At 38.4% G+C, this 27932-nt stretch overlaps 1 protein-coding gene across 1 annotated transcript; it reads right to left on the bottom strand.

Annotated features, from left to right (window-relative positions):
- Positions 1-199: 199 nt before the first annotated feature.
- On the bottom strand, positions 200-27932 carry itpka (inositol-trisphosphate 3-kinase A). The gene is made up of 7 exons (XM_006643062.3): positions 26911-27932; positions 11176-11272; positions 9997-10210; positions 7548-7752; positions 6693-6794; positions 4080-4151; positions 200-3700 (listed from the first exon to the last, which is right to left on the bottom strand). The coding sequence occupies exons 1-7, from the start codon at positions 27637-27639 to the stop codon at positions 3497-3499; spliced, it is 1623 nt and encodes a 540-aa protein (XP_006643125.2). The 5' UTR covers positions 27640-27932; the 3' UTR covers positions 200-3496.

Below are 27932 nucleotides of genomic sequence, written 5' to 3'. Positions count from 1 at the left end.
TACATTCTTTAAAGAAATGCTAGATTTGCTTCTGTTAAACAATCGTTGGAATGTGTTTTTGGAAGAATGCTTGAGTGTCAAAGTGGACTTTGACCCTGTTTCTGTGTAAAGGATCAGTTCAATGTTATCTAAGCACTGGAACAACCAGCCCATCTCATGTGTGAAACATCCAGGAGAAGGAAGAAAAGATGAGACCACAGAATGCTAGATGGTTTCTTTTATTGGAAAATGTTAAAAACAAAATCAACCAGTAGAGCAAATTTACAGAGCAGTTTGGTAAATCTATGTAGTAGTGTTTCTGTGTGCAGTACTGTTGAATATACAGTAGTCACTCATAAATAAAGGCTTCCTTTGCCCTAGCGGCTCCAAAGACTAGTACCAAAATTAAAGACACTGGGTGAAATTGACACAACCGCCTTGAGGATTAAACATTTTTTTTAGTTTCTCTAATTGGGTTATGGGACCACAAAAATAATCTGCAACGTCCGTAGACATTAAACAAAAAAAAAACGGAGAATTCCACTTCACTATTATTGTGAAATGTCAATGCTTTTTCTTGTACGGATTCTCATAAATTCCACCTTCCTTACTGAATATTGTATATGTGCTCTGCCTGATTTTATGCTCTGCACGGGATTTAATTTTTCACATCGAATAACTTTTCCACTAAAAACCGCTTGTATGAATTGGTAGGGAATGAGAAATGAACGCTACTCTTTCACATAAAAAAATAAAACTGCATTATAAAGGTTTAAGACCAAAAATACTTTTTATGTAAATACTGTATACATATCTGTTTATATATCCCAAAATGTATTTTATATACTTGAAAATATATATATATATCCTGTCCTAGCTCTTATAATTTGTAATTCTTTATATCTATTGAGTGATAAGATTCAAATTAGTGAATGTGAAAAGACATATTTTTGGTACAATAAAGGTTACTAATACTTCCAAGTAACAGGTTTTGTCAACCACACCCAGTGACTAGGAATACATAATGTCCTTTAAAGTACTATATAGCAAGTACAGGTAGTATATATTGTACAAAAAAATCAGTTTTGTAAAGCAAACCAATAAATGCAAGTTATGTATGTATGATTATATATGATTAACTTGTGCTTTTTTTGGAACTACAGCTCTTCTCAGATGTCTTGTGCTGTTGCCTAAATGAAAACCAACCTGCTTGCCAGAGAGATGAATAATTGGTGTGAAAAGAAATTGCACATTAATCACAGAATAAAAAGATGGGATTCTATGGTAACGTTTGAACCTTCCACAGCCACTCAAAATAAACATATCTGACATTTATTTTTTCATATTACCTGCTTTTTTATAACAACTAAGCAAATGACATTAGTAAAAAGTACAAAATGAATTAACCCAAAATAAGTCTTTGGTTTTTGGAGGCCGTATGATTAGTTTGATGGTCAAATGTACAGGTTAGTGTTCTGTTTTGTAAACATTATCAAAGTTTTTTTTGTTTATAAATGTGTTTTTAATGTAATAAAGCAAAGCATACAACTACATCTTATTCATATTATAAAGTACCTGGTGATGATGTGGAATGTGGTCACACAGGTAGAATGTTTTCACATTTAAGATTTTCACAGCACAAGGTATGATTTTTTTTATAAGTAATTGACAAAAATGTCTAAATGTTATGCATCATACCACTGGCTTTGCAGAAAATAATTAGAACTATTCCTGGAAACATTCAAACAATGCAAGACACTGCATGATTAGAACTAATTTGAGTCTGTGAAACCAGCCTTCACACCCTTTGTCCTGCTGTCTGCTTTTGAGGTTTGGATTCCAACAGATTGACCATTCGGATCACTTAATATCTATGAACTGATTGATGGGCTGTTTCTACTTGGATAACCATAACAACAGGCCCAAGAGGACAGGACATCAGCCCTAGACATTGCAGAAAATGCTGACTATCCATCATAATTAATGTATCACAAACCTACTGTCTGGAGGTGGGGTACACCAGAGGTTTCTTTTCTCCCAATGGGAGTTTTGTCCTCTTCTCCATGCCCAGCGGTCTAAAGTTATTATATTGTTAAATGCTATAGGAAACCTGATACCAAACAAAATGACTGACTGACTGGTTACTGCCTTTAAGCTGAAACGGCCACTGACCTGATACAAAATTACATACAGTAGTTATTCTAGATAGAAATAAGGCTTTAGTGTGCTAGTATGATGAAAAGGGTGCTGCACCATGTCATGAATGATACAGTTGTTTGTTTTGTTGTCTGTAATTATTTAGGTTTAATAAGTGATTTAATAGGGTATTTCTTAACCTGTATGTTGACTACATATTGTATCTAACATTGCTTCTGAAGATCCAGCAGTCCTCCCTCACTGGTGTTGAAAAGATAATGCTTTGGACTGGAAATCCCTGGTATACAAGGATAAGTAAATTTTCAAAGACTCGCAAACTTTCTCAGTTTTTTTTTAAACAAATTTACAATGTGTCTTTAAAAGCTACAGATATTTGGTAGTAAATGAGGTTTTCAAAGGGACCTCAATGTAATATTAAGAGAATTGTGTCGGAAAGTGGAAACTGACTCACTGTCTGTAAGAATGAAGAGAAGGACTTCAGGAGAGATCAGTTAGACCAGGCATCTCTCTGCAACACTCACTGGAGATCTGGGAGAAATAAGACAGTGTAAAAGAGTGCTGAAGATCACCAGTAGAGTGTTAAGGAGTCCTGTGTTAGTCCTTTAACACCCTAAATCAAATAAGACCCAATAAAAACTACTGTATCTTTCATTTCAATTTTTTTTTCTTTTGATGGTTCTTTATGTACAATGTTCTCAGGCCCGTTTCTGATACACAGTCCTCTTAAAAGGTGTGTAGCAGGGGTGTCCAACTCCAGTCTGCGGAGGATGGCTATTCCCTTTTTTATTTCAAATCAGCTCTTAACAAGCCCAATGTCCAAAATATTGGAGCATATCAACTCTTATTCTGGAGCTTCCGATTTGATACCCCAAAACCTGCATGAATGTGGCCCCCAAAGGCTTGAGTTGGGCACCTTTTGTGTACAGATTATGAACAAGTGTACTGTAGAGCTGCGACTGACTCAATAGCTACATTCCTGACGTGGCATCTCATTCCGCCAAAGTAATGGTAAAGTCCAAGAGGTTTAGGTTCTACCAACAAACCATTAGGAATTCTAGACTTAGAACCACAGTGTTGGATTTAAAAATGAGGAATTTGTAGTACCATCAGTTTGCATGTGAAGAGGTAAGTACAGTGCAGAGTGAGGGACAGTCTCCATGGTCAGTTACCAGGGCTCGCAATTACCGCCTTTCAGAAATGGAGTACCATTTACTGAAATGTGCAAGATGTCTGTCCTTCAAGACCAATCCTCAGACTGCAGGAGCCAATTCGGCCTTTTTAAACGCTGAACGAAATGAAGGCGTTCATGCACAGGAGCAGCAGAGAAAGTGTCGTCCCGAGTCCCAGCTGCCGCCAGGCATCACTGCAGTGGGATGTCGGCCAGCAGCTGCAGCAGGTTGTCCAGCCCCCACAGGTAGCCGTCCTCGCGGTTTCCCTCCTGCCACGGCAGCCGGTGGGTCAGCGTCTGCCCTTCCGGGAGAGGGGTGGTCTTCCCGAAATCGATGAGCCACACGTTGGCCTTCTCGTTGCGGTCATGGATGAAGAGCAGCGAGCTCCCAATCACCTGCGCACAATTGGGCACAAAGTAGGGGTCAGATGCTACAAGAAGAACGCTGAGCACAAGTAAGTTGCACCTTTTTATTTCTGGAGCAGAGAAAGCTAAGGGCGACACATGAGTCTCCTAGAACATCAAAGGCACTGAGCACATCATTGACTTAATGAGAATTCACCGTGAATTTCAGTTTCCTCTTTGTTGAACCACCTGCACAATGCAATACTAGCAGGTTCTAAACAAAAACCTGTTTTTCAGTGGGAATTTCAAGGTATTGTTCATACATAAGCCTGACGGACTGGAATATAGTAAAAAGTCTCACAGAATTCACACTACATGATATTTTTCATTGGGATTGGATCACTTTTTTAATATCTTCATTGTTCCTCACCTCGTGTTTTTTGAAGAATTCTGATGATTCCAAGACTCGCCGAATCTCTTCCAGTTTCTTCAGGTAGGAGCTCTGTGGAGAATGAATTTATACATGGTTCCATTCCTGTAGGATTGTGAAAAACATACAATATCGTGCGCTCTGCACTTGTGGCAGTTGCGCCAACTGTAAGGAAATGGAGAGGTGTAATGACAATGGAATGGTCACTAGGGGATGCCAAAGCAGTTAATGTATGTAAAAAAGATTTGCAATTGTTTAGATTAGAACATCTGAGCGGATGGGGTTTAAACAGTATGTGTAAAAAGGCATGTTATTATTTCCTAGGATATGTTAGTTAATGTGTGGTGGTGGGGTGGTAATAATTCTGGGTCAACTGCACCAAGCCATGCACTGGGAATAACCTTATGGTTAGTATGCAGGCCAACGGCAACAGAACTGATGGATTACTTTAATCAACATCTGAACACAAAGACCTTTCTGAAATGCACAGACTCCCAAAATAATTGTTACTGCCACCTAACACAGTGGTTTCTCAATCCGGAGCATGGAGGGCTATTTTCTGGTTGTTGTTTTTTTTTGCTTCAGCCATGTTCTTAATTGCGGCAAATTGATTTGAATTTTCATCTATTTTATATGGGTCTTTACATTTTCTGTCAGCTCATAAATAAGTTGTACTGAGTTTGTATTGTAATTGACATCAACTCAATGCCAGTGCCTGAATTTTAGAACTCCCCTTATTCAGATATGCCAGGTAGCCAACTAGATTTTAATCAGGGGTTTAATTATCTGTATAATTGTAATATTTCTTACTAGCCTCTGAGGAGTTTTATACAGTAGGTAATGGCAATTTAAATGGAGATAGTGTTTTGAGTAATCAACTGTAAAAGATGTTAAAAAACATCTTGTATGTGTCTAAGAACATTATTAGGTTAATTATTTAATTGAAAACACAGGTTGGAGCAAAATGCAGAAGAAATTAGTCTCTCCGGGAAGTGAGCTTTCCACACCTGATTTGAGCAAAAAGAAAAACAAACATCCATTGCTAGTCAAGGACACTTAATAGACTCTGAGGAACTAGTTCACTGCTCATGTTATTATTTACTGAAAGTAAGTTTCCCATGGTATTCAATAATGGGGTTTGAAATGAAAGGGAGTGTGGGTTAGTGCTGGTAGGGAGCTGGAGGTACAGTAGTTAGATTGACAGGGTCTAGCCTTAGACAAGTGGTTTCATCAGAAGAAGACTTTTGTATTCGGTCTTACTAAAACACGAAGCTGTTCCAGGAATCTGTGATGTACATCAGTATGCAGAACTTATCATGTGTGAATGACCTCACGATGGCCATTCCGAACAGGTAATATTGCACACTGCCTGAGTATAGGTAGCCTACTGTGTAATGCTTACTCATATAAGGATAATACAAAATATGGGTACTACAAAGTTTACTGTCTTTTTTCCAAATGGGATCCTTTTTTATGCACCAACATTATGTTCTCTTGAACATGATTTGCCTGAATTTAATTTTTAATTTATCTTTTAGATAACATTTCTTATGCTCGTTGTTTTTATATATTTTTTAGCCCTTTTAATTTACGTTGATATTTTATATTGATGTTTTATTCCTTTTAATTACCTTTTACTTTTTTATTTTGCACCTTTTACCACCTTTACTTCATGTTTAATGGAATCCAAAAATCCCACTTGTGATCCAATTGCCCATAGAACGTCTATGTGTAATTTGAGTTTAAGGATGACATAAAATGGGTTTTGTATTTAGTTTTGTGTGGTTTACATTTCCATACACAATTTTCCTGGTTTTAAAAATAAAAAAATAACACATGTACAAGCAGAGGTTCATTTCCTCTTTAATAATTGCAACATTCAACATGCAGTGTTTTATGTTGATTTTTTTTCCTTTTTCATTGTGTACAATGTAATCTCTTAGTGCAGTATATAATTAGCTCGCTCCCTCTTCAGGTCCTGTTTGGTATTACATCCGCAAAGCTTTATATCCATTTCCATACCAAGACAGGGAACCAGTTGGTCCTCAACTAAGTTCTGTGTCTTTTTTAGTTAAAATTAAAATTGACACTTTAATGTGGAATTGTTTTAGTAGCCAAATCTTCTTTTAGTACCAGGGGTGTCCTGTCCTGGTCCTGGAGGGCAGGTTTTCAAGGTCTGTTTAAAGCAGCAGCAGCTGAAATGCTGGGAGAAGCTGTTAGATTGGTCCAGCTAAGCCAGTAACGAGCTTTTTTAGCTCATTAACAAATAATTTGGAAGACACACAGACACAGTAGCTCTCCCAGGCCAGGATTGTACAGTCCTCAAATTAATTGTTATATGCTCTAAATATACTGTATGTGTAATTTAGTTTCGTGTTTTCATCTCAGAAAAAATGTTTTTAAATCCCGCACTGTGAAGAAAGCTTTCCAGACCAGACCTTATGATGCACCACTGTGTGGAGTTTGTTTCCTCTGCCACAGTCATATACAGTGCATAAAAAAAATTAGAATCCGTTGAGAATAACAAGTTCTCCCTGCATCGTTATCAGATATCAACTATCGTGTGAATGTTGTGTGTAATAGATCTTTGCAGACCTTGAAAGTGACACTTACAATGATGTTTTTGTTTCCTTCCACAAAATCAATGAAGACTTGGCTCACATCTTCCTTTAATCGAGTTTTCTTGAAGTCTGTGTTACAAGTCCCATCTGCTTTCTAGATCAAAACAAATAAGATATCCATGTTATTCACTCAAATGCAATTGTGCAATTATCATTCTGCAGCATAGCATCTCATTTTGCCTCTACTGATTGTAGTAGTCTAACTTCTTAGACTACTAGACTTTTTTCTGCATCATATGAATGGAAGTATAATAAACATTTTCTCATTGTTACCTGGATATTACTGATACAGGTGTGGAGAAGATGTAATCTGTTCATGCAAACTGTATGCTCTTTATGTTTTGACATATACTAAGCAGACTACTTATTATTTTAGGGAGTTTAGTTCAGGTAAAGAGAAATTAAGGCTAGTAAATTTAAATGTCATTTTTTAGTGGTGGTCAGAGATAGTGGTCTGGTTGCTTGATAAAGATCTGATGAATTTCCTGTTTAACTTGAAAAACAATGCAGTACACAGGACACACTGTTCAAAAACACCTTCATTACCATTCTCTCCTGTTGCTTTATCTGTAAGGTAATGTTATCTCATCTCTTCCACAAAATATCACAAACATCAGCATGAGCAGAGGACCTTCATGAGTTTTTATGTTGAAAGATGGTTATTTGTTTTTGTAGCATGTAGACGCAAGCACCCATTTTTTTCTGGTATATTAACGTTCTGATTTTTCCCCGCTGCTGCAGAAAAAAAAAGCCCTCCCACACAGACTGGCAATCGAGTTTAATCCAAATAGGTCAGCCCTCCAGACAAGGGTGTCAATCCTGCAGTGCCCAGCAGGGCGGCACTCACCTTGATGCCCTCGATCCGGAAGCCCAGTGTGTGCGTTGAGCTCAGAGTTTCCCTCCACTGCATGTAGCGTGGCTTGGTGATGGCCTGCTGCTCACGCTCTTCAGGGGTAGGAGCCTCGCTGTCCACCTCCAGCATTTTCTTGTACATGTCCTTACGTAGTTTTGGTCGCTCCCTGGCACGTACCAACTCATCTTCCAAGTACGTCCTGCAGGGGAAAGAAGGACACACTGTAGCGTTACTACAGAGCAAAGAAGGGCTCGGGTTTATCAAAGTACGTGAGATAGGGAATTCTACAAAGTGTTGGGCAGGGTATTTGGTTTTATCACATTGTTCTGTGTTGAGCCATTCCTTTCTATACATTGTAGTGTTTTCACTTTTCCCTAACCACTGCTTGCAGCTGATGCAAGAATATGAGGAAAATGATCAACAAGAGGAGGTCGTTCAGTGCACTTAACTCATTTGATGGGATTGGACAATATGACTGAGTGACTTGCTCCATACACCCACAACCCTTTGGGTAAAGAAGTGCCTTCTGTTCTAAGTATGTTTTAAACACACTTTCACTTAGCCTCAGCTAGTTTGTGACACGCTGTTAAGTAAGAAATCCAGTGTGTTATCTTTGCCAGTGCCTTTAACAATTTTAAGTATTTGAATTAGGTTTGTTTGCACTCTCCTCTGCTAAGGACTTACCAGATGCAGTTCTTTTATTCTGTCATACATCAATTAATGCCATACACAAATGCTACATCACTGCAGATTCAAGTTAATTTTTCTGTGGGCAGGCTCAGCAGTTCAAGCACTGTAAATGAACAATGGTTAAGCATTGTTCTGCAAACAGATCAGGTTCCTTAATATTTTAACAGGGATGTGCAGCATAACGGAAATAAATGAGATCTAAAAAACAGCAATAAGCAACAATCTGAACGCCTACACCATCTGAGACAGTGAAGCTCGATTGGGCACCTGATTACAAGCCAATGATTAGATTCACATCAAGTATAAAGTTACTTTCACAAGAGTGTCAGGCAGAAACTTGTTTTATGCATTGAATTCATTAGCCAGCTGGCAGTCCCCCATTAGTTCAGCATGTTCTTCGTAAGAAACACCAGTAAAAAGGTCAATACACAAGATAATGAACTACATTGTTGCTAAGCACCCTGTCCCTTCTACCATTTTCTCTTCCCATGCACAATCCTTCTTGATCTACTCCAGTAATAATATAAACATGACACCCAATGAAACTATTCACACCTGCAGCCTGTGCTGTACAGTTTGTACAAACAAAAGACATAGCTTCTTCCAAAAGGGTTGCCTAGTAAATCATGTTAATTTCATAACTCTGTCATAAATTCTGACCTGATAGATAAAGACAGATTTTTGTCAAAAGAAAGGCCAGAATCATGGGAGGAGCACCAACACTTTCTGTTTAGAAACCAAGCACAAACAGAGCAATGTGGAATTTATGTATGCATTTTTGTCTGTCCTTCTAAATTATTTTTTTCACTTCAGTGAACTTTGCCTGACTTCCTGTGAGTGTGCGAGGAGGAAATCTACTGGGGGACACTGTGTGTGGTTCTGTCTCTCTTTCTCAAGCAGGAAGTGTGTGGTCGAGCTGTCAGAAAAATAAAACGCATTCTTTCAGCAGTTTTCTGCCCCACCCTTAGTGGCAGGAAGCAATCAAAGAAGACAGTGGCAGCACAGGTGTTTGAACCTTGAGCTGATTCAAGATAAGGCAACAACACATTCTGCATCACAACCCTGCTTCAACTGACCATAAGAGCACTAGCCATCAGCAGGCCTCTTGACTCATTTAGCATTAAATAGCTTTTGTAGTTTTGCTTTGTTTCTCCCTGGTTTTATTTTTACTCCTTCATTCCCCGGCTGATTGAAATATATCCAAACACCGACAATAACTGCAAACCCTTAGTGATTTCTGCCTCCACTAAAGATTATCGTTAATTGGTTTCAAACAATATATGGCATAATGATGTTACTGATGCCCACATCTTTTAATGGAAAGTAAAATACATCATATCTTACTTAACCTAAAAACCTAGAATAATTAACCTAAAAACCTAGAATAATTCATACCCGTTAACTTAATTGTATCCTATGTTTGTGGCTAATCAGTTTCTATAAATCAAACTGTTGTATCTCAAAAACACTTTCAAATATATACTCAGAAACAGTAAATGTATTAAGAAATGGTCTACTGAATTTTTCATTAAAATGCCTCCTAACAAGCTATCGTAAAACAGTGCATTGTGCTGCTCCATGACAATATTATGAAATAATCTGCATTTAAATAATTAATGAAATTTGTATGATTTATAGCTCACAAGCAACAATCATCACGGGTGACATCACAGTAAAGCAGTACAGCAATTCCCAGTTGGAATCCAACCTCGGCTGCTGCTTCCCAAAGCTCTTTTTGTGCTCGCTCTCCTACCTTATGCCCATTTTGCAGTCCATGACACAAGGCCCATCAAAGTCCCCCAGGAGGTCAGTTAGTTGCAGGTATGTGTCCCCATCCCTCTCCACCACCCCGTGATAGGCCGGCACATAGGGATACAGCACGTCGCCCACCAGCTGTTCAAAGCACAGCTTCTCATTCTCCGAGAACTTCTTCAGGATTGTGCCCTCATTGCCAGCCTTGAAGCTACCTGAGGAGAGATGGTCACAGTCCTGTAACTGCAGCAGGCACTAGTATTCAGCCAGGTGTAACCCACTTGACCCAGGATGTTCATGGTTCATCTCTGTTTGCAGCTTCTATTATGCTAAAAGGTAGACCATTTAGAACAGTGTTTAATGTTAATAGTCCTCAAATTTTAGAAATACTGTAATAATAGGAAAAGGTACAAGAACAGGAGTGCACAGAAGCACCTACCATGAACAAAACTATCCTTTTCCTGGACTAGCCTGAAACCCCCCTCCACTCATCCATTCATTTTCTAACTGCTTTATCCAATACAGTGTCACTGGGGAGCCCCAGCCTATTCGGGCAATCAATAGGTATAAGGCAGGATACACCCTTGACAAGACACCAGAGAAAAACACAAGTGAAAACACCTGGACAAAACATACGCAAACATAGGAAGAACCTACAAACTCCACACAGATAGCACCCCAGGTCCAGAATTGAACACAGGGCCCCAGTGCTGCATGGCAGCAATGCTCACCACTGCATCACCACACTTCCCTCTTGGCCATAACACATAATCAACACAATACTGTAAAAAGGTACCATCTTTCAAATAAGGTGTAGAACCAAGGTCCTGACTCTCTGTTGTCATTAAAAATCCCTGGGCATTTCTCAAAAAGAGCAGGGATGTTACCATAGTGTCCTGGCCAAATTTCCCACTGGCCTTTGCTGATCATAATCGTCATCTATCAATTGGCTTCATCGCTCTGCCCTTCTCCCCACTAATAGCTGAGTTGAGCGTACTGGCACCGTAGCATCATCCAGGTGGATGCTGCTCAGTGGTGGTGGAGAGAAGTCCCCATTACCTGTATAGCACTTTTACTGGAGGGTCCAGAAAAGTGCTACATTAAGTATATTATATATTATTAGTAGTAGTAGTATAGAACTGCCTCTTTCCCAGCTCGCAGTTCCCCTGTGATCTCTTACCTTTGTGTCCTGCTAACTGCACCCAGGAGAGGCGTTTGCGTTGTGAAGCTGCAAAGGGCCACTGAACGAGGGTCTTGATCTTCGACCAGGGTCTGTTCTGTACAAGAAAGAGCTGATTGGTCAGGAACATAGGCAGAGCTTGTGCATTTTATAGCTTTCTACACAAGAACACATACCCAAGGGTGTGAATATTTCATGTGTGCACATGTAATGATGTTCTGGTCACATATAACTAACAAAGCAGAAGATAATTATTTTCTTAAAACTATAAAACTGCTCCTTAGGAATGCACAAGACACTTAATATCCTCCCATTAACAGAGTCTCCTAGAAATTCTAGAATTCCTACAATGTAAATCGAAAGAAGAATTCTAATACACAAAGGATATTTGTTTTCTGGTAACATATGCAGCTAAAATTAGTGAACAAATTAGTGAACAGCAGTTTTCGGCTGACTGGCTTCCTGTAAATGAAAAATGAAGTCTCTGTCATGAGAGGTAGGGGATTTATATCAAAATAACATAGAGGAAACATGTAAAAAAAGAATCAGTAAAAAAAATGATCACAGATTATAACTTCTCACCACGTAGGCACAGAGTATGGGGCAATTCTTTTGGGGTCTCTGTGTGTAGGCCAGAAGGAAAAAAATCTCCAGGCCTTCAAATGGAAAGTGAACATAACTCCTGGAGGTGTTCTGTTTTTGCTCAGACTTAGACTCTTAAAAGTTTACCAGTAACTTCCTTCCCACTATAAGTTTTGTATAGGGGAGAAGTTATAAAGTAAATATACTGGATCCTCAAAGAATACTCATCATCAACTCCTCATGCTGGTAAAACAGCCTGCAGTTAATTTCTTGTTTCAATGTGGCATAAGCAGAAGAAGGTAATGTGTAACTATGTGTGAAACATCTGCAAGTAGGTCTCTGGTGGTTTTCTTGGTGCTCACAGCGTTCCGGGATGTTTTGCATTTAGTGCTGGCCATGATGAAGGTGATGCACTGTCACAGATGAGAGTAGGAAGTGAAGCACAGTTGAAAGTTTGTTAACGGAGCTGAAATACTGATTAAGTCCCCTGTTTACTGCAGAGAAATGCTGCTTATTCTCACTAAAAGAAATACAATAGATACTATTGTATTTATTTACAATAGTAAATTAGCAGAATTAAGACTTTTGTATTGCAGCAGATAAATAAAAATAAATGATAAATATAACAGTGCCACAGTCAAAGATCTGCCTAATTGTAAAATATACACAATTTGAGCTTTGCTTTTAGTTTTTAATTAAATTCTTATTTGATTAAATAAGTCAATTGAGAACAATTTCTTATTTACAGTAATGAGTGTACCCATGAGCACAGCCAACCAGGGCAATTTCAAAAATTACCTTGCTCACCTCAACAGCAGGGCACAACAGCAGCTAGGATTTGAACCCACAACCTGCTGTCAGTCCTTGAGCCCTTGTGAGTTTTAGGCATTTGTTCCAAAACCTTTCTATCATCCCCAATATCAGCTTAGTAAGCAAAGACTTTTTCCATATGGTAATTCTAAAACCAAGTAAGCAGAGTACCTCTGTATACTTCACTTGAAGACTCGAGCAAGAGCAAGATGAGAGCTAAGTGATTAGAAATGAAGAGGCTTTATGTCTGAAGCTCTTGCTGCTTGGCTGTGTTGTATACAGTGTGAGAAGACAGATGCAGGCTGCACGTGGAGCTGCAGAGTGCACGATCAGCAGATCAGCAGGGGACTGAGAGGTATCGGGCGTGTTCAGTCAGGCACAGAGAGGTGCTGTGCAAGAGAGAAGGAAGCCAAACCTCAGAACACCCAGCTGGCTGCTCTCCCTCTGGGACTCCAAGGTAATGATTCACTTGTCTGCCACAGATCTGCACAGATCCTGCAGCTTGTACAGATTTTTGGGGTGTTATACATTTATATCCTTCTGATTATGAAAATAACAAAGTACAAATGTATTACTGTTAAAATAATATGATGAAGGCTAATGTAACCTGTATGCATTATGAAAGTTTCCAATGCTATCTCTGACCTAAGCTCATTTTATTTATCAGTACTTCAGATTCTCATAACCACATAATTTTTTTTTATTTGTTTTATACATGGAACCTCATCATAACTTTGAATGACACTCTGCTTTGGGAGCTTTTTACTCACGGTCTTATTCCAGTTCCCTGATACAGTTTTGCTGTTTTGCCAATATTACAGCGAAGCAAACTCCCAGTCACACAGTTCTGCTGAAGTTTCATATTTACATATACTGTATATTTGCCTTGCAAAGCTATTCAGACCCTTCCTATGGCATCCAAGTCTTTGACATTACCAAATAATGCAAACACACTTTCTTAAAATTATTTTATCAAAAACCTGAATGGTTAGGGTGAAGACGTCTAAGGGTAAGATAAGCTATAGTAAATGTCAATAGAAAATAATGAAATATATTGTAAGTATTCAGACCCGTGAACTTAATATTTATCAACTTTGCAGAGTGGCTTGGTTCAATATTTTCCCATTCTCCCTCACAGATAAGTTCTTTCAAGTTGCTTAGGGGCAGCAGATTTAAAGAATTCCAACAGATTCTCAATACGGTTCAAGTCAGGATTTTAACTGGACCTCTCTAAAACATTGACTTTCTTATTCCTAAGCCACTCCAGTCTAGCTTTGGATTATTGGCAAATGATCATTCAAGACTTTATGGATCATCCAAGTTATAGGCTTTAGCAGACTGAAACAGTCTGTAGATATGGTGTCGACAAGGTCTATACCAAATGTAACACTTTTAAAACAAAAGGTTCCAGTTTAGTCTCATCTGACCCCAACATTTTTGCAGGATCACTCATGCCTGGTGATCAGTTTGGAGAAACAGTCTGTTCTATAGACTGTCTTGGCAGTATGATGCTCTTGTCTTTTCTTGATGACTGAGCAGACAGTGCTCACGGGGCTAAATAAAAAAAACGTACCTTTACTTTTTCCTTTGCAACTAACGCAAGGTGACACAGCTCCAAGCTCAAACTTCTTACATTAACTTAGGTTTGGTACATCAAAGGTTTTGAATCCTTATACAATCATGACTCTTCCATTTTTTCTTTCATATTAATCATCTAAGGAATTAAGCAAGCTTTTAAACTACAAAATGTGAAAACTGGCCAAGGGTCTGAATACTTTTGCAAGGTACTGTCCATTTTACATGAGCTCAGCAAGCCTTTAAAACCACAGTATTACTCTCCAGAGAACTGTCAACTCATGCATAAACAGTTTCTGTCAGAGACTGCATTAGCTCAAAAACCTGGGGAATATAAGATTGGTCCTGGCTGACATAAAATATGCATCCTGTTAAGGACAGCTCTTTTTCAAACTATTCCACTGCATGATGATCTTTATAGTGAGTTAATATATGGCTGGAACTTTATCAGGCCTTATAAAATTCATAATATCATTTCATGGTAAAAACAAAACCTAACTGTTTTAAATCACTGTGAAATCATGGTAAAAAGATAGTAAATCATGACAGTCTTTTAGAAATTATAGCAAATCAAAGTGATTTCATGGAATAAGAATGGTGAAAATGATAAATGGACGAACTTTCATAAGTGATATTAGTTCCTGTCACTAAGAGAGGGCTCAAAATAGTAAAATGTGAAAGTCTTTGAGACATCAAGGCTGCAAGAAACATCCGTCTGTAGTGATGAACGAGAAGGATGCTAAAATGTTTGCTCAAGGACTTTCCCTTTAGAAAACAGAAAGGGAGTTCCTTTCCCAGGCTGAAGTCAAAAGGTCAAACTTGCTTCATAGCACAAACAAGGGATTTTTCCATTTAGTTACACATCCAACTGACACATCCACCTGAGTGCAGTCAGCAAGAGTAACTTTGACACATTGTTAAGGTATTTAGATACTTCCTGTCAGGATATCTTTTCCAGCTAACTAGTTGTTGAGCAACTGAAACATGCAATATGGGACCCACTTTGTCAATGAATCAATGTCACAACTTCAGGTTTTTTTGATTGTCAGTGAGCTTGACATTAAAAATATATATACATAACCACTGAATTTTTATGTCCTTATGCTTGTGCATATTGTTTACGAAACATCTAGAAAGCCTGTCTAGAAAGACAGACTTACAGTAACCATTAAGAAGGAAATATCCAGTAAATGTTTTCCTGATGCATCTAAATCGGAAGGCTGATCTGCAGTGCAGTTCCTCTTTCTACCAACAGGGGCCTCTGTATGCTTATCACCTAGACTCTAGGTCCTAGTGAATGTCTTGCCTCTTGACTCCTCCTTCCTTGAGGGGGTGCTTCATACTCACAAAGCTTAAAATGGTAAAGCAAACAACAGCAATAATGGATTTAATCGATTTATGATCTGGGTGGAGTATTTGCTGAGCTATAGCACAAGAAATTAAAAAAGTTGAGTATTACATAAACAGAGAATGTCAATGTTTTTTTTTGCTCTGTGGGTCAACATTAGTTCACTCCTTTGCCTGCAACCCTTTTCAACATGCTGATGTCTGTACTGACATTAAGCTGCAGGAGAGCTGCGACCGTCTGACAAAATGTACTGAGAAATACAGTGTTTGTACAAAATTCAAACTGTTTAATGGCTACAGCTTTACAATGTCACAGCTACTCCTGAGAGAATGACATTGAGGGTGGCTTCCAACAGACAACTGTTCTAAACGTAGATCAACATACTCAAATCACGTAATTACACCTGACACAGACAGCATAAGGATATTTAAGATTCAATGCAAACATCCAACATAAGTGCTTTTACAAGATCTACACCTACATCATGTTTGTATGCATAATACAGCTATGGTGAAGATATAACAGCTATTATTTGGAGTAGTAACATTACATAACTAACATGCAAAAAATGTTTAGTTAAGCAGAGCAGCACTCGCTATGTTAAAGACACCACATCCTGAATTCCTGAACCCTCTCCTTCCACTGCTTTGTGCAGCATGACCAGGACACCGTGAGAGCAAACAGCACTCTCTCAGCTCTGTGCTACAGTAGCTCTTTTTAAATAGCTATATCCTACAAAAGGAAAAACACATTTAACACATCTCCCCAGCTATTCTAAATGGGATAATGCCGATTAAAGCGGAAAGATCTGTCACTGTAATTTGTACACCACAAAACAGGAATCAATCCATTCCAGCAGCATTTTTTCCCCTGAAGCCAGTAGGTAAAAGGCAATTTAGAAAAAAAATAGGTTGTGGATCTTTTTCTTCTTGAGCTTGTTAACAGGTTTAGAAATCTCATGTGATTACGGGTGAAAACTGTCTTGATCGGGCTGAATTTCCCAGTCATCTTCATTTGCAAGAATGAAAGGAACTTTCTCGAATGAGTTGGCAATCACCTCTGTGAGAACCCTCGGTTTTAAAAACCCTCCCTTGTCAAAAGGTCTTGTTTTTGGAACCAGTTCCAACACCCAGCCCATGATAAGGCCCTACCCAAAGTTCCATCACCCACGTGTGTGCATGCCCACACAGGGTAAGACTTAAAGCAATTATTATGAAGAAACAGACATTTTAGTTTTTATTCACTGTTTTTCGTGGACATTGTACTCCCTGCAAATTCATACAACCTTAACATATGCTTTGGTTATTTTCAAAATAATTATGGCACTGAAAAGTTGTTCAGGCCTATCTAACTGGTGACGAGTGGATAATTCATTACTCACTACATGGCAACTTCAAGAAACTTTCAAAATGCATACAGTATGTCATCTTTGTGCATCTTGTTGTTTTTAGCCCTTGTTTCACAGAGAAAACATGGCTCACCAGAGGTCGCTTATTTTCACAAATCCAGAATTTAAACAAATTGATAAGTGAGGCCTTGAAATGTTGTTGTGAGCTAATTGGAGATTTTGCTTCGCCTGAAAACTGCAGTCTCCAAGTTAATCTTGTAACTAATTTGCAAAGCCTTTGCACAGCTGTAATGGAATGCTTTGCAACACTCTAATCCACTGAACCCTTTTTCCCCAGAATTAGAAATCCTGTCAACACACCTCCAAAACAAAAATCACACTTTTTGTTGTATCTTTAACACAAAGCACTAATCCAAACCTTTCTAGAATCGTGCAGGAGACAGACCTATTATCCTATAACTGTGAACTTGCAATACCATGTGGTGTATTAACCACAAGCCTTCAAGACTGGCACAGCTTTCAGGTAGTATAATTGTTTTTCCTAACTGCTTATGGAAATTCTCTTGTGCACATCAATTAGAACTTCTGCAAAGAGAAGAAGCACAGGGAACTTTATATCAAGTCTCTGGATCCACACCTGTCTCTGTTCTGCAAATATGTGGTTTTGGTTATCTGGAATCCCAGTAAGGCAAGCATACTGTAATCCTCTTAAAATCTCTCTTGGGTAAATAACATAAAGGTCAGATATGTGTAGGAAACACAAGGTCTTTTCGTATGCACTAATTTACCATATTTTGACCCCAAGGCATGCAAAAACTGCAACAACAATTACGTACTGTATCTGAGTGTGCCTGGCACAGCAAGAGTGTGGGTATGTGTGTGCTTAGACTGTGTGGTCTGTGTGACCTTCCCTTTCACAGTACTTTTTATGTTTCAATTTCCTTACTAACGTGTATGACAGACAGGCACAGAGCAAAAAAATACAGAAATTATGTGTACATATTTTCAACACGGTAAAAGACACAGAGTCATAATATAACTTCCAAATATGCAATGAACTATGACTAGAAGGTTTTACTAATCATCTTCAATGTAACGTATATTCTTCCCAAGGACTGGTCATCAACTGAGACATTTTACATTGATACTAAGAATAAAGGACTGCAAAGAAAGATGAAGTTTTTAAAAAGCAAACCATATTTTCCTAAAAGGTCAGTGAACAAGGTACAGTATTTCCAAGCAGCTCATTTGTAACATTACTGTGTCTATTGGTTGACTTAAATTCAGTCTTTTCTGTAACAGTCATGTAAACATTCAAGGTCTACAAAAGGTTGACAGTCAATTTTATAAAGAAGCTATTTGACTTTTTTAAAACAAAAATACCTGTTTAAGGACTTAAAAATAAGGATATTTAAAAAAAAAACACTATTCATTTTATCTGGTATGTGTTTAACACAGTGTTTTGGTACAATCTCCATCCAATCAGTTTTTTTTTCTTTGAATTGCTTGCTCATTTAAAAACAGTTGAATTATTGATTTCTTCCACATTCAGTCATTTGCTTTCTTTTCCATTATATTGCATTACATAAGACACGGCTGGTTCTTCATGTTTGTTTTTCCAGCTTGTGTTTTCCCTCATCCGGTAAGCGTCTCAGTGGGTGCAAAGTATAGATTTTTCTATGCCATTTACTCTCAGGGTTGAAAAGTATTTTCACAAACTGTTTAGGGGATATACAGCATGCTGTATCTACAGTACACGACCTGAGAAAGACAGGACAAATGCAAGCGCTGCTTCTGCTGTGCATGGGATTGTGAGTGTCTTTAGCACTGCAACAAGACCTCGTTTACTGAGATATTTTCCCTGTGAGTTCTTCATAGTTTACATATAGTTTTTATTAAGAAAGTAGTTTTTGTTCTTAATGCTGACACTCTGTATTGAAGCCAACCATAATCTAGCAGCACTTATGCAGAGGAAAAAAAGCTCTGTTTATCACAACAGCATCAAAGGGAAAGTATTGACTAGAACAAAACAGAATATTATTTATGTAAGCAATTTAAGTATTGCATTTCTAAATATACTATAAATATTTAATACCTAGTGTTAATAAGTGGCTTTGGCTGAAAGAGCCAGTGTAGCCTGCAGCAGAAGCAGTGTAACCTACTGTAATATCATTCCTTTAAGTCTGGAGGGCACAAACCTTGGGGCCAAAGCTGATGCCTTTTAAAGAATACTGTGTGCTGCTACTGTTTTGTGTGTGGAAAAAAAACAAAGTAGTATTAGTAGATAGATAGATTAGTAGTATTAGTATTGCTTTTGTTTAATACTCTTTACATTTTAAAACTGAGGAAGAGCAGACAACAAGCTCAAATGTGGTCTTTAAAATACCTGAAACAATCAAGAGTTCAGAGGACTAAAGGTTTTAGATGTGTCTTTGTGGTCGCCCACAACTTAAGAAAGGTTGCAAATGAGAGGTAAATAATAACCATCTTGTTTACTTGGTTATTAGTAGCTACAGTAATTGATCTGAGGATTCAGCCTTTTCTTGAAAGAAGCCAGAATATTGTCCGCGTATCTTCATAATTACAGTATACTAAAATCTTGGTTAAATTATAAAAAGTTAGGATTTCATTAAACTCTGTTAAGAAGCAAAGAAATTTACAGCAGATGTAGCTGGCTTCATGCCTACATGCTGTTGTCTGGGCACTTTGTAATCCTTTGCTTTTGGTTGGTTCACTCAGTTCATGTCTGTGTGAATATACCTGATGTTCGTCTTGGTAACGCTGCCCCAAGGTCATGCATTAGACACGGATGTCAGAGGGCTTTGTTCAGGGTGCTATCATTTTGCCTTGCCTTTCTGCTGGTGCCGTTTGTGTGGCACAAACAATTCAAGCATAAAGGACAACAGAGAGCCACACAGAAACGTTTCAATCAATAAGAAACAAATACCCAAGAACCTGTCTGGAATAATAGGAATTTCCTGCAGTGAGGACATTTAAAACCTAGTATCTCCAAAAAGAGAGAAAACAAAAGTTGTCCTTTCTGAACTAAACTTTTAAATGGGTACTTCTCTAATCCTGTATGTCATTATTTTGCTGATGAATACACATGTATACACAATACAAAATAATTCACAGAACAAATGTACATGCCAATAAACATTGCTAATACTTTATTATATAATGACAGGTTTACCCCCCATTTAATATAATAAATCATACAAAAACAGTATCTTTAATTGCCCTTGACGGGTATTTCTGTTGGTCTAAAAATTAAAAAAACACTTCCTAAATATAGAGCACAGCAGAGGAAGTGAGAGACACATGTGGTGCCTTCGACCTTTAAAATCTTCACAAGCTTATTGGTGTAAACAGCAAAGGAAAAGATATATTTGTGATGACATTTACATTTTAAAAGCCTACATTGCAGACTTCTTTTATTTTCATAGTCAAATTGAGGTTGTTGGGTTTTTTTTTCCAAATCAATCCTTTAAACCAACTCAAATATTTTTAAAGGGATTCAGTTAAAGTGTTAAAGTCGAGTTTATAAATGATATTTATGATGTGTAAAAAACTACCTTTCTTAAAATATAATAATTTGAGTGATTTCTCTTCTTAAATGAAATTGATTTTTCCTTCTTTCAAGCATGTGGCATCTAAAAAGTATAGAGAATCATGGCAGAAAGTATAAAAACATTCTTTGTAAATTCTACAGCAATTCACTGAGTCACTGACAAAAGTATATACACCCTGCGTCTTAAATAAGTATACTTATAAAAAGTAACTCTCAGACAGTATCCTGCCTGAACAATTAGCCAGAATTCTGTGAACTTCTTAGGTGTCAATAATGAGGTTTATTTTGATTTATTTTGTTTACATTTCTTTATATTTTTGTAATATCTCTGGGTTTCTCACTGTTATCAGCCTAATTGATACATGTATTTGGAGCTAAAGGCCAGGTCATAGCTTTGACCTTCATCACTCAATGCTGTGCTGAGATTAACACAAGTAAATGACAACAATATCCTTGTTTGTAGCACAAGCTGATGTTTGCCATTCTGAAAAACAAGAAGGAGAATACAGACGCGCTTCAGAGCACTAGTTTGAGTTTAACAGTGGACGCACAAAGCATTGGCAAAGCCACCAGCACGAGATTTGTGTCAAACAAAAGAGAACTGTTCATGCCAACCACACAGCGTCCCCAGATACCACCAACACCTCCCCTCCCCGTGGAGCAGAAAACAGGGACAGTGCTGATTCAAGCTGAATTAAGCCACAGAAACATAGGAACTGAATTCCACTGCACAGCAAGAATCTGTGCGGAGATCTCACTTCTGAGGCTTTTACCAGACATCACACTGGGCAGACTTAAAGAAGTATAATCAATATATTAAAAGGGTATAAGCATTGGCAAATCCTATATCTACACTGAAATTCTCTTCTTATATATAAAGTATTATAGATATATTTTATATACTGTATTTAGATACAGATATATTTTTGTATATCTATACATGCCTGTGTATATATAATATATATATGTTTTTACGTGTTTACATGTTTATAAAATATACATATACAGTATATTATTATAATTGTGTATTATTATATACTGTGTATGTGTATTATATTTACGCCATTACAGCTGAGGCATTCTTAAAAAATGAGCCCTATTTTGTCATTAATGAAGTATTCTAATAAAAGCATGAACTTCATCTGTGCAATTGTAGAACCAAAAATTAACTACTGTACTTTGTATCTGTGAAAGAGAGAGTCTTTATTATCCAGGGGGGGCAAGTTGTTTAAAAAAAACAACAGGAAAAACAATATATGTACATGTCTGCATAGAAAGTGAAGTGTTTAGTAACAATATGGCTACAGGTACGAATGAGAATTAGCAAGCAAAAAATGTAGCAAGTTATCTGCTCCATTTTATAGTATTCGGCTATCTGTTCAAGAGTGAGGTCACTGCTGTAAAAATACTAGACATGAGGTAAGTGTGAATATATTTATACACTGGAAAGTATTAAAATATAACAAATGTTGTTGGTTTCAGTGTATACACGGTACTGTATATACACATAAAGAAAAAACAGTAAAACAAAAAAGCATGGTAGAAATATGTTAGAAAGGTGTATGTTTCTAAGAGATTTTGATTTTTAAAATCAAGGCTAGGTGGCTTGTTATGGGTTAGTAAGATTTTGTTCCCTGTGCTATATCCCAAGAATAAAGAGTGGAAATACATTCTCACATTAGGACAGCACTGCAAAGATGCAGTTGTTTGCCTACAGTCCACCAGCCGCAGTCAACCCACAAAATTCAGCTGAATGGTTTGCATAGACAAATCCGGTTTGTCCAGCAAAGTCAAATATTGAGTGACTGTCACTATAATAAGCAGAATGAGGATGTAAGTTTATCCCTTTGAAAATAAGTTAAACCCGTGCTTAACAACAGAGAAAATGTAAATCACCTCAATTTCACAGCTCCTGTGTGTTGTAACCACACTAAACTGTACTGACAAAAACATTGTTTGGTGGGACTATCAATGTGTCCTGACAACAACTACACTATATGAGCTGTCTGCACTGCTGGGTACCAATCAGGTTTTTAAGTTCAAACATGTTTCCCCTTTCTCAAGACGAGAAATGGCATTTTCGCAAAGGGGAAACACCTATTAACAAGACCACTTACTATAACCAGAAGAAACCTCCTTTTAATAAGTAGAATGGTGTTCCAGCCCATTACTTCTCAGTTCAAGCACCAAGCACCGGTGCCAGTAGGTCTTCAGCTGTCCTGTGAACATGCTCTGCATGTAAAGGATAAATTCAATCTTTGCTTCCGATACACTTTTAAACGGTTCTGTTTCGCAACCCCTTCAAATGCCACAAGTGTAAAATTAACTGCAGCTTTCATAAACAAGACAGAACAGGCTGACGTATAGGAAGTAGAATGGAACATTGCCTCTCTTCTAACTTGGAATGGAAATCCTTCTGCGTTCCACATCTGTAACAGAGCTACGTCACAGTCTTCCACCAGTTCCTCTAGGGACAGAAGTGTTGCCCATTGTCTTTAGTACAAAAATAATTACGGATCTTCAGAAAGAGGGTTGCCCAAAATGTCCTATCTCCTGCAGAGATGCAGCGAAGATTTTACCCCCTTTTTGTTTTATGTGCCTTGCTAGACTCTTGCACGTTTGTAGAAATAATTTTTAAAAAACTATCCCAGTGGGATCCAAGAAAAATGATTAGATACAAAAAATAGCTTTTGTTTATTTTTACTGCATGAAACACCCAGAACACTTAAACATATTTTATGATATTGACAGACAGTTTAGAAAATAGTCTTCATGAGGCATGAAATGTATGAAACAGAGCACATGTAATGAAATTACAGAATTTACAAGTTACTGTTAGCACTGAATAATGTCCAGTCCTAACTCTGGGAAAAGGCTACTTGAGGTCTGCTCTGCCTTTAAAAAGGAAAATGCAGGTGACATTTACACACAACTTTAAATGAGGCATATAACAACCACACACTTCAATATGATAAAATCTTATTTTGATTTTAATTGAAGTAACCCATCCCCAAAAATCACAAGAAGCTGCAGCTATCTCCAATAGCCCCTGGTGCCAGTGACAACATCAAAGGAAGGAGGGGTGAAATATGTTTTCCTCCTCTCCTGGTACCCCAACATTTCCTCCAACAACCTCCTCTCGCCCCCCCCATCCTGAAAGCAAAAAACAAAAGGCCCTTTCTTTTGACAAAACCATGACTGGCCTTATTTCTGGAATTATTATGTCCAGCCCAGCTTTATCCCCCCCAACTAACAAACACACTGAGTGGATGTTGGTTTTGCCAGTGCTTAGTGTACAAGTTTTAATCTCCCACAACTTGGCAGTGTGAAGAATAACTCGATTTCAGAACTCTTGTGGACATAACTCTTTTGAGGATGAGGATACTTCTCTTTAATCTGTGATAAAGGTCAATATTCACGCAGCAAACACCCACCAGGAAAGTGTAACAATCCATGTTCTTTAACACCCTGATCACCTCCAGTTCATCTGGGAAAGTAACACATGCTTAGACAGAAATTACCTCTCCTGATGAGCTATTACATTAATATAGAGCCTCACTCTCAACATTAGGAATGTCCAGAAACATAAACCACTTTACTACATAGAAATGTGCCTAAAAATCCTAATTTCACACCTTTGTTGTTAAAGGTAATTATAAAGTAACTGATTTAAAACCCAAAACACATACGAAATTGAAAGGAAATCTAATGTCTATAAACCTGGAAGCAGATAATCAGTGACTGCTGCAGAATATTATAAAAGCCAATACTGTACCTGCTGATATGCAAATCTTGCTTTTCAGTAACCACAAGCTATTGAGCTACAAATGCTTTCAATTCTCAGCCGCTTTGCCTGAACTAAACAAAAATCAAATGGGATTCAAATGAGGTTAGTCAGTCACATAATTTGAGTTAAATACAGGGCCTTTCAAATGCACTGAAAATAATCAGGATACGGTAAAGTTCCAGTCTTCGGGAGTGCCCCAGCAGGCACTGTATATTGTGAAGGCAGTTATTTTGTGTATAGTAAAATCATGAGTACAAAATTCCATCCATCCATTTTCTAACAGCCTCTTCCAATGCAGGGCTGCAGAACAGCCAAAGCCTATCCTTGCAAGTCACAGGCTCAAGGCAGGATACACCCTGGACGGAATATAAATTCATCACTAGGTACACGTAGACACAAACACACACACCAAGGCCAATAATCCCTGAAGTGTATTAACATACCAGTATGTTTTTGGAGATAACCAAAGCACAGAGGAAGAACATATAAACTCCATGCACACAGATCCCCAGGTACGGAATTGAACCCAGAGCCAGAGCACTGTAAAGCAGCAATGTTCACTCACAGTGCCCACCAGTGCCAAACAATTCAACATTACACATTACATCTTGTTTTGGTAGTTCTGACCTATGATTTTCTAGTGCATGCACAAACAGAATGTCTACATAGCTAGAACATGATCCTACTTGATAGTAATTGTAAGAACTTGACATGAATGTAAAGTATCACTAATTAATGGTGTGTGAGACAGTGAAGAGAATGCAGTACATCAGACTGGTCTTATAATGGTACAAATCACTTTTTTTCTCGCAGTGTTGCACAGAATACAGGTGGGCTGTCTTTTAAGTAAATCATCATTCTTGTTATTTGAGTCCATGTTCTAAGGCAGCTTCCTAAGCCAAACAGTGATTTGATTAAGATCCCAAAACTGTTTCAGAGATTTTTGTTTCAGCTGAAAATGGGCTTTCAATTCTCAGTAGTAATGAACAACTACTTCAAAATGATCATTTAATTCTCAACTTAAAAAGCCCAAACTAATCAATTAATTTAGTATACTACACTGTGAAATATCAAAGAAACTTTAAAGTATTTCATATACTGTACAGTAGGCCTACTGTATATATCTTATATATTGAAAAATACTTTCATAGCAAATGCAGTTTTAAGATTTTGCATACATTGTGTACAAATATAAATTTACATATTAACGTAATGTTTTCACACAAGTTAAAACATTTACATGTTTGTGTCTTTGCAAGTGTTGCTGATTTGGTGGTTGTCAGCCTGTAATTTACGTGTTTTGAATACCTTCCAGCGTTAAAAGGGTGAGGCTCTTTTCCCAGATCTGACCTGGCAAGCTTTTCTGCCACCAAGGCTCATGCCCACTGCTGGATTTGATCTGTGGGCAGCAGTTATGTTAATATTAATTAGCTCTGGCTGATTCACAATGCTGTGGGCAATATACAGTAGGACACAGGTAGTAGGCCCCAAACTGTGTAGGTGTGTAGTACTGTATGAGCAGCGTGCTGCATATAATCAAGGAATACAAGTGCCCTACCTATAAAAAATACTCCTGAAATCAAACAACACAAAACATATTTATCTACTTGCATGTCTATCTGCCCATCTGTCTGTCTGCCTCCAGTTCATTACAGCTGCATGTCATATGTCCCCACACAGCCATAGCCCTGTGTGTCCCAGGTGTTAAGGAAAGAAGGATAATGCAAGTTGCTGTTTCCAGGTATCTTAGCTGTAACTTTATGCCAGTTTGACAGTGTTGCTCTAAACGTTGTCCTCCAAACTGAAAAAAATAATATTACGCTGACTAGAGGGCATTCAGTGTCTTCAAGCTGTTCTACGGATCCCAGTCCTCATCTTTGTGGGGGAGTTTCAGAATTCATCATTACATAACATGTCAGCGCTCTTTCTGGAAGGAAATTTAATTTAAAACCTTAAGACATCAGACAAAAAAATGAAAAAGGAATCTGCTCAGCCTCTTTAAATTCAAAACGTTCTTTGCATGAACGGTCTGTGTGAAGTGAGCACACTGTCTTCTCGTTTAACACATCTCATTAGTGGTTCATTGAGAATACAGACTATCTTATTGAGGATGTCCAATCTATTCAATCCATTAACAATGTGTTTACAGCAAAAACGAAGAGGACTTGTACCTTACAAAGACTTGCCACATCGAGCACTGAAACCCACAAAGCAACGCTGCAGTTTCACATCAATAATATAAAGGGAATAAAAAAAACATATCTAAAGGGAAAACCGAATCTTGCACTCTGGATCTTCTTGTTTCGTTAATATTTAATTTCAGATGCAGCAGAGAAGCTCTTTGCTCCCGTAACTTCAAGTTAACTTCGAGTTACGGGAGCACAGTTCCCCCATTTTTACTCTGTATTATTTGTTATTATAGCTATGCAGGACGGCAAAATACCTTTCCGTGAAGCGAAATAAAGTGATCAGCATTTCTGACTATCGCACAATCTGGTGAGAAAGAGTTTTATAAAATCACTTTAAAACAGTTCAGCAAATACGCATAAACGTTTGTTCTTTCAGTTAAATAGGTTAAAACTACAGTGTTACTAGTCGTTTCATCTCGTTTAAAATATCTCTATTCAAATTAAGGTTCACACGATTTAAAGGCAGTCAGGATTCCCCCTAGCAAATTAATGCAGTAAGAAGGGATATTAAAGAAGAGAACTTACTATGCCGGTGTCTTCCACTGGTTCCAAAGTAACAATGCCTTTACTCTTGGTCTCGTTGTCACTAAGAATGTCATCTTCGGATTCTTCAAAGACCGAGGACCCGGTTGAAGAAAGCGAGGAGTTCGACAGCTTTCGGCGCAGAGGCCCATTAACATCGCCCCAGTCTTCCTCCTGCATCTCTCGGGGGCACCCGCCGCCCTCGGGGGTGATCGTCACCTGGGGCACGCGGTGGTTATTCAGCCCGTTCCATCCAGCAGGTGAGCTGCCCCTGGCCTTGCCCGCCGCGCCGCTGCCGAGCTCACCCACCGGCGAGCCCCCGTTGCAGCCTTCCGGCACCTTGCGGCTGGCTCTCCTCTCCTTCAGAGAGCCAGTCCCGCTGCTCCCATGCCCACTCGTTTGGCTGAGCTCCCTGGTAGACCTTCGCCGTTCTTTGGGCATGTGTTTGCCTGGGTTGGCTTGGTGAGGGCGGCGAAGGTTGCTGTCACTTTTGCGGGGCTCCTCGAACAATGATCTGAGCTCCACCACGCTAACTCCGGTTATTTCATGGCATATGAATTCCGTCCGCTTTCCAGACTTCAATCCAGCATTTTCTGTCACTGAATTGGCGAAACTACGCTGTCTTGACTTGCTGCTTCTGCGAGAGCTGACGGCTGTCCCTGAGAGTATTTCTTGATTGCTATCTCGCTGCGTAGTGGGATCTCCACTTGTATCGCCGTATGTGTGGAGCATAGCGACGACGCGGTTTACATGGGGTGTCTTCCTTATTTTGCAAAACACTTTTTTTTTTCTGAGCAAGTTTCTTTCGATTTTACTTTAATGCCTTGCAGACAAGCTGAAGCGCGTTGCTACTCGCTTTGCGGGTTTGCAGCACTTCCTCGTTCAGTCTCGCACAAGTGAAGAATGTTATGCTAAGGCAGTGCCAGCGCCACTTGCTATCTTGAAACAATCATCAGTCTATGTAAACAGCCTTTGGGAAACCTCGCTCCTGAAGTACTGACTCACACTTAAGCAATCCCCTGCCT

Source organism: Lepisosteus oculatus, chromosome 8 (assembly GCF_040954835.1).
Source record: "Lepisosteus oculatus isolate fLepOcu1 chromosome 8, fLepOcu1.hap2, whole genome shotgun sequence".
NCBI classification, from domain to species: domain Eukaryota; kingdom Metazoa; phylum Chordata; class Actinopteri; order Semionotiformes; family Lepisosteidae; genus Lepisosteus; species Lepisosteus oculatus.
This window is presented reverse-complemented; position numbering and strand designations above follow the sequence as displayed.